The 11,157-nt window shown below is 35.6% G+C and overlaps 1 protein-coding gene across 3 annotated transcripts in view; it reads left to right on the top strand.

Moving 5' to 3' along the window:
- Nucleotides 1–11,157, top strand: part of PCDH15 (protocadherin related 15) — a 387,556-nt gene that overhangs the window by 103,207 nt on the left and 273,192 nt on the right. For all 3 annotated transcript variants that reach the window (XM_009275078.2, XM_009275076.2, XM_009275077.1), the window contains exons 3-4: nucleotides 1,691–1,851; nucleotides 5,305–5,460. In XM_009275078.2, the coding sequence (XP_009273353.1) occupies nucleotides 1,691–1,851; nucleotides 5,305–5,460 (317 nt within the window). The remainder of the gene's footprint in view (nucleotides 1–1,690; nucleotides 1,852–5,304; nucleotides 5,461–11,157) is intronic.

The following is an 11,157-nucleotide window of genomic DNA, read 5'->3' as shown; positions in this document are numbered from 1 at the left end:
TTTTTTTTTTTTTTTTTTTTTTTTTTTTTTTTTTCTTTTTTTTTTTCTTTTTTTTTTTTTTTCAGGGAGGCTTTTCTGGGGCACCTTTTGTTCAGATGACCTCAAATTTGGATTGCTGACCTTTGCATCATCATTGAGGCATAATAATGAGGGCAATGCACAGAAGCTGGTGGATTTTATAGATTTGAGAGACATTGGTGACTAGACATTAACACTGTGAACTGTCACAGGGTTGGTAATCAGCTTGTTTTTCCTGGTGAAATCGTCTTTACATTAAAACTAGCGGTGGTCTCCCAAAAGTTGTATGCAAGTTCAAGCTACTGGGTCAGAGTATAATTGTACAGACGGTATTGCACAAGAAATTGTGCTGATAGCCCTAAAACACGTGGGTAGCATCTGTGTTTCTCATGTGGCTAAAAGGATATTGCTCCTCTAACTTGAAACCAGTCTTTGATGCAAAGTTACGGATGTTTGGTAGTATTTCTTCCCATCATCTCTGTTGTGTTATAAGAAGTAGTTTCAAAATAAACGACTGAAAAAAATGTTACTGTGGTGTTTTCCTCAATAGGACTGTAAACCAGTTTGCTGTGGCTAAGACCAGTAATTAGTTTTACTGTTCTATCCAGAAAAAGCATTGGCCCAATTCAGAACTGCTCCCCCCAGATGAATATATTTCTACAGAGTCGCTGCTGTTATAAAGTGAAGATGTAAAGAAACTTTACTCTCCACTTTGGAATAATTATTTGGGCCCTTAATACAGGAGGTTATGTGATAAATATTTTTAACTAATTTAAATGTTCTGCAGCTAGTGATGTTCACAGATTTTCTTCACAACTGTCAATGAACTTAAAGATCATTTCTTTTAATATTTCGGTGTGAAGAAAACTGGGTAGTGTTAATTTTTCAGAAAAATGAAATCTTAGAGAAGTGTTTATAAATACAGTGCATGCAAATCTGAGGCACCGGAGTGCAATGTTTAGGGTAGTTAGTAATGCTTGACATTTGGAAAGTAAGTTGGAGTGTTTTACACAGGAAGTTATGTACATCATGGGTACTGTGAACTGACTAATAGAGCTGTTAGGCAAGACTTTTAACTGACAGGATGGGACAAGAGAAGAAAAAAACCATGTTATATATGTTGAATAAATGGCTGGTCCTAATTAAGTACTACCTTTGTCTTGGTAGATACAGTTTTCATTTCTTTATGCTGCAATGTAGTCCTCTGTTGCAGAGCAACTCAAGGTATAAAACCTCTTTTTTTCCTGGAGAGCTTTATGTAACTATTCTTTTTTTTCCCCTCACCTTGATGTGTCACTCTTGCTGTAGAAAATTTATTCCAGTTTCAGTTGTTATTTCAGTGCTTTTGTTTCTTTGAGGTGAGATTGGGTGATGATTACTCAATGGAGAAAAAACTCATAATGTTAGATAGATATCTGTATATGATGGGTCTCATCGTCAAATTATTGTGCATTGCAAGTGCTTCTAGTATTGTCTGAAATAGCTTCAGTGTCAGAGGCAGTTTTTCATTACAGATAATAAGGTTCAGACTTTTTAAACATCACTCAAAACATAAAATACCAGAAAACCTTAGTTAGAAAGCAGTATTTTTAGTGCTGCAGTTGTTACGAAAATACATAAAAATGTAGATGCACGTATAAATTTCTCCCTCGTGTGTTTATTGTTTTTGCAGGCACTGTCCTGGTTGACAATATGCTGATCAAAGGGATCGCAGGAGGGCCTGACCCCACCATTGAACTCTCCTTAAAGGACAACGTAGATTACTGGGTGATCCTCGATCCTATCAGCCAGAGGTTATACCTAAATAGCACTGGCCGAATTCTGGACAGAGATGTAAGTTTGGGATTTGCTGTTTGTTTTCTCTCCAGAGACATTAATTTCTGAATCTGTGTATGCTCATAGAAAGACCATAAACACAAGACCTGCTAGAATATAATAGCTGTAGCTATCTTTTGTCCCCAGATGGATGTGAAGAGAGTTAATTTGATTCTTCATTAGGACTTACTGGGAGCATGCAGAAACCTGACCGTTTCTGCACAAGTATGTGGACAAAAACAACAATAAAGACTGAACAAATAGATGTGTGGGTTGGCAGAAATATATATCGACCCAAACTTGACTTGTTTACTGAATTAAAAACATTTTTATTCTGGTTTGCTGCTTTTGTCTGGCAGGAGAAGTGCTGCTCACCTCATGTCCCGTGACACTTCTTAAAAGCCTGCTCTAGCTGTGTACATTGGCTTATGAGATGTGAGAGAGAGCAAAGGAATTGTAAATATTACAATTTACTTATAAAGCTTGACATATTCAACTGAGAATTTGCTAGTTTAGATTCTTTTAAGGCAGCATAAAATTTGTGTGGTATGCTCGTTCCTAAGAGCATTAAAGAAATATTGTCAAGCTAAGTTTGACTTTTATAAAAAGAAAGATTAAAAGTACAAAATAAATAGGAGTGTTCTCATCTATGCTAATTTCATTGAAGAGAAACACTTTAAAAATAGAGACATTTTCTCAAACTGTTATAGCATTGCTGCAGTTCCAGAATCTGAAAGGAAAATTGACTCAAAAGTGACTGTAATCAACATGGAAAGAGTGCTTTAAATATCAGGAGTTCTCCTTGGAGTGCATGAAAGTTTGTTTTGTATTAGCTTGATTGATTAATTTGTCTTCTCCTTGTGTTTTGAGATGTACTTATAAGTACAAGAAACAAGATGCAAATTTTTCTTCATTTCCATTTTTAGGTTTAAAGAGCTAATTGAATTCAGCTGTTCTTAATTTAGTTTTAATTCACAAACTGTTTTCATAGGTGAAGCAAAGGTATGCAGCACAAAACATGGCAGAAGGGACATGGTGGCAAAAACCGCACTGATTGAGTAAAAATCTAAAATTTATGTCATGGACTTGATTAATATGGCTCTTACCTAAAGGCTGTTTCCAGCCTTCAGAACCAGAGCTATGCTAACCCCTAAAATGCAAAATCATTCAAGAGTGTGTGTGGTTCCTTTTTTTTTTTTTAAAAAAAAAAAAACAACCAAAAAAGTAAACTATTTTTCTCATCTTTCAAGTTAAAGACACGTGAAAATTAGTAGTACCAATAAGATTTGGGGTTTTATTAAGTTGAACCTTAAAACTCAATTTTTTGTTACAGAGCAGAAATTGTACTCTCTGATTCACAATGCATATAAGATTGCATTCAATATATTTGGATACTCTTCCCATTTTTCTCTCCAAAGTGCCCACTTGTCAACTCCCTGCTGATTCAGTTAGCCTGATCCTGTTCTTTTTTATTACTTTTCTTGAAAGAAAATCTTATTAGATTCCATTGATTGATTTTACTAAGAATGACAGTATGTTTTCCAAACAAAATCAGATAAAAAGAAAATTCCAGACTTTTCTTCCAAAACTTTAAGTACTTAGAAAGGATGAATAGCAATAAATCAGAACTGAAGGTGGAAGGAACTGCTAAAAGGTGTTGGGATAATTTGTCCCCAGTATCATAAACAGTTTGTTATATTGTGCCATTATGTATTTACGTTTATTGTCTATAAAGGCCTAGACTGATGAGTGTTTGTTCAAAGATCTGATTTTAAATCTAAGCACTGACCCAGCAGAAATTGTACGTATGTGAAAGTAATATTGGTCCTGTACTCTGTCATATTTTACCAAAGGCAACAAACTATTTTTTTTAATGTTCTTGTGAAAAAGACCAAATCCAGAACATCATGTATTTACATATCTGTCGTTACAACTAATTATGTTTTTCTTGGGCATTGCTAATAAATCTAGATAAACTCAGTAGCATTTGAAGTTTATTAAAGGTGGCCTGAAACATCTTGGATCTTTTGCAAAGAATGCCAGCTTGAAAAGTAAATGGAGATTATGTTAGAGGCTTAATTTAAGTTACAGATGGTATTTGGTATGTTCCTACCTGTGTTAGAAGTTCCATTGATAAAAGTAGAACCACATCATAGCTGGCTGCAGATTTTTACAGCAAAGAGAATGGACTTTTAGTTAAAAGCTTATGCTGTGCTTCATTGCAGAGAAAGTTGAGGGTAAAATGTGTAGGGGAGAACAGATATTTCATGTAAGATCTCAACACCACTATAAAGCCCCCTTCTTTCTCCAAGTCTGCTGACTCTTTAAAAACCGATTAGTGCCAAAGTCTGAAGGGTAAAGCAAGCCATATGGTTCTAACATCTATTATAGCGAAACTGGAAAAAATCAATCAATCAAAGATATTGTAGCATTTAGAATGAGTGAAAGTATAATTACATAGATATGTAATTATCGTACAGTTGTAAGTCTCAGAATCTCAGTACAAAAACCTGTTCGCATTCACTCTATAGAATAGTATGGCATAGACATCTTTAAATTACATTTTTGAGTTGTTTATTCTCTTGAAGACTTTGAGGTTAATAAATATAGATTTTTTTCATTTTGTCCCTTCCCATGCTTGCTTGCTCTCTGCTGAGTGTTAGATACAAAATCAAAACGGACTTGCTGTCAATATTTTACATGCCAGGCTGTCACTTCAAATATGTAAATAGGCACATGCCATGGAGGGAACATTGTGAATAGAAGTCACGCTGTATTTCCGTTGCAGTCTTTCTGAATTTCCATTTCGATCAAAGCTGCCTTTTCCTTTATTCTTCTTAGAATAGTTTTATTAACTCAGGTAAGTAGTAATAGCCTTTCCAGCTTAAATTTCTTTACCCATTCATCAAGTTTGGGAGTTATTTTTATTTGAATATTATGATGTTCACTGGAGTAAAAACAAAAGGACTTTGGATTGTCTACACTTAAAGGTGACCAAGTTGTTTCTAAATTACTTGGTAAATGTAAGTAGTAGCATATTGAATTTATTTCTGACTTGACCTTTCAGTTCCAATATTAATAAACCAAAGGTTAAAATGTGTGACATTTTCTAGCTATCTTTCAATAATCAGAAGATGTTTAAAAGATGTTTTTTGTTGTTGTTCTCAAGGGAAGTCTGAAGGGCTAATCGTGCTGGGGATTTTTATTTCTGTCTTAGCACATACAGCTGGCAAGGCTCGGTCTGCAAAATACAGCTTTGAGACATGTAAGTCTACTTGAAATATTGCCAGCATGAGTTGTAGTCAGGACACTCTCAGAGAAGCTTTTTTAATCCAGACATAGAGCATTAAACATGACACAGGCAGGCTGATGGGCTATAAGTGAACTTGAGAAATAATTAACATCCATGGAAGATTTAACTGTTAGTTCAGATTTTGAGTACGTATTATAAAAATGTATTTTCACTTACAGCCACCAATGTCCATTCAATCCATTGTGGTGCAAGTCCAGTGTGTTAACAAAAAGGTTGGCACCATTATCAACCATGAAGTACGGATTGTGGTGAGAGACAGGAACGATAACTCGCCTCAGTTCCAGCAGCAGCGATACCACGTGGCAGTAAATGAGGTCAGAATCGCTTACTTTTTTTCTTCTTTCTCTTTTGTGTGGTGTCATTGCTAAATGCCAGCTTTCAGTTCTTTCACTTCTCATTTGAAAACCCGGTAAATTCAGTTGTTATAAAATCCCTTCCATTTGTGTCGCTTTGGAAAAACACCGCACAGACAGTATGCTTCAGGTTTTAGCATGTAAGCTGTTCTTCATTTTTCTTAATGAATATGAAGACAAGCACACTGTTCATCAGGATGCTTGTAATATTGCAGAAGACACTAGAATCTGAAGCTATGTCTCAATGAGTCAAGCATTGATTTCTGTTAAATTTACAAAATGTTTTACTGCATTATCCAGTTGTATCAACAAACCTGGAAGTAAAACAAATGTGTTTATGAAAAACAAATGTAAAGCAAATAGTTCAAAAGGTTTTGTTAACAATATTGAAGCTTGGCAAAGTGCAGTTTTGGTTTATTGTTGTTTCTCTTTTTTAAATTATGTCTGTGGATGGAAATATTTTGCTTTATCTTTTTATGGAATAGAGAGCTGTGGATGGGACTTAACATTATTTGAAGTAAAAATTTTATTTCTTTCTTCAGCTGCTACAACTTCATTTCACTTTACAGTTAGTTTTTTTTTATTCTGTTAGGGATTAAATAATCTGCTAATAACGAGTACAAAGGATCTGTGTTTTCATTAAGTTAGTATTCTGGGGCTTTAGTTAATAAGAAGTGGAAGTGGGAGCTTACATGCAGAAGTGGAAATGTCCAGACTGAAACTAAGAGGAGAACGGAAAGATGGGTCAGTCTTCTGCAGGTAAAGACGTGAAGAATTACAGTTACATTTAAGAAAATAAAGCTGTTTAGTATGCAGTGTACATTGCGTCCCTGTTGGGTGAGTTTTGTTTTGTGAGAGAGCATAATTGCTTTCATGTTGTTTGATTTTTAGTAGAATTGATCTGCTCTTTCAAAAAAACTTTCATAGTTTTGTGTGTTTGGGAGATTCAGCTTTTCAGCATGTCCGTGTATTCTGTTACAATCACTACATTGCTCAAAGTGACCAAGCATGCAGCCAAGTAATGTGCAGGAGATCTCGTAGGCCCCAGGAGAAGAGTGGGAGAGTTGGTTGATGAGTTTAGGCCTAAATAAGCCAAAAGTATGGAGTAAAAAAAAAAACAAGAACCCCACAGTATTTTTGAGGAGAGAGCTGAAGTTGAGATAAGGATATACAGGTTTTTCAAACTTAGTGGTCTCCTGACTGGTGACACCTTTTAAATTGAGATTGTTTCCCTACAGACAAATTTTTGGCAATCCCTTTACTGATGTTTCTTACCACCAGAATTTGGAGGTCACAAAATACCATCTGTATGAGTACCAGTAAAGTCCTCCTTATGCTTTTAAATTGTTTTCAAGTTGGCCTTTACATGGTAATTGTAATTTCTGTTTTTGCAGACCTGTTGCAGAGGTGCTTCTGGTCTTGAGTAAAGGCAACATAAACATTAGTCTGAAGTGCCTGTAGGTCCCAGATCACTTCCAAGACCTGCATAATTTTTGTAGTAAAACTGAAGGCAAGTAGTATGTCAGTGCTGTAATACTAAGGAAGCAAGGATTTTCCATAATTAGAAAGAAGTCCAAAAGACAGAGTGAAAAATGCACAATTTAAAATCACTTATATTAAGAAATTTAGCAGTTGCAAGTATATGCAATCTTTTATTTGCATTACTGTTGGGCAAAATGCAGTGTTGTTTTTTCCACCAGTTGCAGTCGTGATTTAATTAGCTTCTTTGTTTCATTTTATCACTGTTATGCTTATAGCTTCTGACATGGCACCACTGTGCCCTTCAGCAGTACCCAGCGGGTTAATGCTTTCATTAATTAACCAACAAAAAGTTCATAAAGCATCTCTGACTTTCTCAAAGGTTTTAGTGAGTGATTACATTTTTTAATGATAGTTTATTCTGCTAGTGAATGGCACTGCCTCTAGTGAATTTAACTACAGGAATGCCCTGGAATGAGGGTTTTGTGGTGACTTTTTGATTGCCTCTGGTCTTCTGTTTTTAGTTTCCTTGTAAACTAAAAAGTACAGAAATTTATCGTACATAAGTAATGTAAATCAAAGGGCAAGTAGATTTTATTATTTACAGCTACCATACATGTGAGCATCACAAATATCTCCTATTTTTTCTAGCCAGGAAATTTCATCTGTGTCAATGTGAAGACTTGTTAAGGTGCTTGACAGGGTTGTACTTGGCAGTTTCTCCAGTCAGCTGCCGTGTCTCTCTCTAGCTTTCCTACGTGGGATGAAGAACACATGCACTGTGGCTTTATAAGCATGCTACAGTCACTGGTGCTTGCACAAAGCATTAGGTGGACTTCCCACACATACTGTTTAACCCATCTGCACGTACACAGTAAACGTTGGATTTGCAACTCCTGTGCTAGCCAGCTTGACAGTGTGTGCACTTTGTAGATGTAGTGTCTCCCAAAAGCATCATGCTTCCTGTATACACCTACTGTAAGGAAATCCTGGGCAAAAATATGTCAGCTTTGCTTTTACCACCCCCCCACACCCCCCCCCGGAGTAAAGTCTAGGGCAAAGATTTTCCCAAATAGTCAAAACTATTATAATTATTAGCACCTGTAATACAAGATAAATAACTGTAGCTAGATTTTACTTTAAGAGGTAGTTTTTCAGTTTCAGAAACGTCAAGGGGTAAAACTATATTTTGGAGAAATAGAATGGTTTTTATGTCAAATATTCTTTGTATTTGAACTGTTTACAACATACTAAAATTAATTTGTAAAAGATGCTGAGAGTAATGTAATACCAAAATAAATGCTAGTTTCACACGTCTCTCTTCCATTTGCATATAAAAAGACACGGTTTAAAATTAAGCCCATATTTTTCCAGAAGGCTTAGAATGAGATGGATTTGGTAGGGTACTGTCTTGGTTTATACCAAAATGTATGACAATTGTTATACTTGATTGGTTAGAAAAGGAGGATGTCCATACTAAGACCAAAAGCTCCCCTAATCCAGTGTATTTTCTCTGTCAGTGGTCCTTGCAGATGCTCAAGGAAGAGCATAAGGATTGGGAAACATGAAGTGGTGCTTTCCTAATGAGCTCACCCAAGCTCCAGTTACTTGTAGCGGTAAATATGTTAGACCAAAGGCAGTGTATGTAATAGCTCTTGACCAATTTTTGTCTTTCCCAGTTGCTTGTGAACATGTATATATTAAAATTGTTATTACAAGAAATATTGACTAATCTGTATCAAACTCTTCCATGTTGTCACAAGCATCTGTCACGGCATCAGAAGTTGCATGGGTGTAAGTTCAGAAATACAATGGTAGCATTTACTTGATTTTTAAAGCCATCCTTCAGTTTAGGAATAGAGAATTTTATCATTAACATCTATTTGCTGATAACCTCAGTAGTTCTGAGTGGTAATACTCCCGTCGGTATCCCTTCTCCTACCTCTAAGTTCTCCTAAACTGTGTAAGCATGAAGAGAGCAAAATTCCATGCCTTAAGGCAGACTTCCCAAATCCTTCAAACTATGTGCATTTATTAATCCAGTAACTATGTGGTCTCTCATGAAAAAGCCATGCTCCCTTCCTTCCTTACTCAAGGTGTTTTAAAGCCTTTTTTTTTCATTGTGTCAGGTCTTATCTCAGATACCGAGATGAGAAATACCATAATTTCTCATTCTACTGCTTCAAATATCTTCATCTGGATCCTAAAAATCCTGAGAAATCTCTAAACATAGATAGTGTCTGTAGAATTTGGCTCTATTCTGCATATTGTCAAAAGATCCTTAGGGATTTAAGTGTTTTCTTCTGTCATTCACACACTTGAATGTATAGAAGACCCCTGGGTGTAAAATGTTCCAGAATTAAGATGTGCAGAGAAGTTAATGTTCCCCTCCTGTGCATGTGTGGTTTGAAAATGTATCTTTTGCATCTAAGTATAAAAATTATACTTTATTGAGGAAATACTTTTTTCAGGAGGATCTTAATTATTCTATTAAAAGTATGGACTTTTCATATGTAGCTGCAGTATGATTGTTCTCGTACTTGTTAATGTTGATGGAGCCTGTAATGTTTGTTTGACTTGGTGGCTTAGCTTTGAGTGGCAGTGCTGGTATTCATATTAAGTTACAGTTAAAATTGGTTTTAAAGTTCAGCTTCTTAGTTTAAAGCGTAAAATAGAATGTCTTTCTCCCTGAAATAACTATGTGCTTTTTAAGCAAGGTATTATTATCTGAGCATTTATAAATGAAATAGCTAATTAGTTAGTTAATAGGAAAAAACCCACCTTGCTTTTTTTGTTGGGGGGAGGGGGGCGGTGGCACACAAAGGAAACACCCTACATGTGTATGTGTGTACATATATATTTATGTGCACATTTGTGTGTATATGTATATATGTATATACATACTGCATTGTCTCTGGTCTTCAGTAGTCATAGGGGGCTAATGCAGACACAAAATAGCCACCTGCTTAAAATTAACTGGCATTTTGTGCATAAGCTATAGTCAAGAAAATGAGGTTGTAATTAAGCTATTGACTTCTTATAGTTGTCTGGATTATGAAACACATTTGGGACATAATTCAGACAACTCCTAAGTAGTGCTGTTCTGACATTTGAAGTAACTAAGCTGATCATCACTCCAGGGCTGCTCTATTGTGCATACCACACCACAGAGTCTGTGCAAGCACTAGGACAGAAAAGGGCTCTTTTCCTTCATGTCACAACTGGCCCAGTGCCGCTGCTCTGTAAGGAGCATGGGGTTTCAGGCTTTTCGTCTATATTATAGCAGGCTCTGGCCTCACCAAGTGCTTAGTGCAGCACAAGTGTAGAAGCCCTTTAGAGGGGTGCTACCATTTAGGAGCAAGTTTCCCTTTTCCCTTTCTTACCCTTTTTCAAGACAAAGAATGTAGGTGTCTCAGGCAAAAGGAAATCCATCTGCTATCCACAGCATTATGAATCTCCTCATAAAAGTAAAAATGAGTTAAGATTGATGTTAAAATTTTTATGATAATTTGAAATACTCTGCAGGGTTATTTCCTTTGTTTTGTGTGTTACATATTTTTATTCATGTGAAAATGTCACACCATTATTCATTTAGAAAAAAATCCTGACAAAATGACATTAGCCTGGGGCTAAATTTGACCATGCGTATTAGTGACTTAAAGATATGAGTTATTGCAGTATATTAAAACAAAGTTCTATTATTAGGTTGAAATTCAGAAGAATTATGTAACTCGGTTAATGCTCTACAGACAAATCTATAGTATTGCCACAAGGGTTTTAAATACATATAACCTAATACAGGGACTAGAAACTAAAATCTTGTACTACTAAGGCAGAATTGTGGTTGTCTGTGTTTTGTGTTAAACACAACTTATCTTAACAAATTTTATCTCAGGTAATACAACTCTTAATTCTGCATTGCCTAGTTTTTATAAGACTGTCTTTTTTGTATCAATTTTTCACATGAGCCTTACCAGAGTGCTACAGAGGTGTTGGTAAGCTCAGGAGCATTTAATAACAGTTTTTTTTGGGAAATGTTAGTGAAATTACTAGAATACTGTTTGAAGTCAGTGTTACTTTATTAAACATACATAACCTTATAGCTGATGAGAATTTTCTGTTTGTAAACCAAAATTTTAGAGTTGTTTTGGTTTTGGTTTTGTGTCATCCCGTCGTCGT

This window comes from Aptenodytes forsteri, unplaced genomic scaffold, assembly GCF_000699145.1.
Source record: "Aptenodytes forsteri isolate BGI_AS27 unplaced genomic scaffold, ASM69914v1 Scaffold320, whole genome shotgun sequence".
NCBI lineage: Eukaryota > Metazoa > Chordata > Aves > Sphenisciformes > Spheniscidae > Aptenodytes > Aptenodytes forsteri.
Note: the sequence above shows the minus strand (reverse complement) of the source record. Positions and strands in the feature narration are given on the sequence as shown.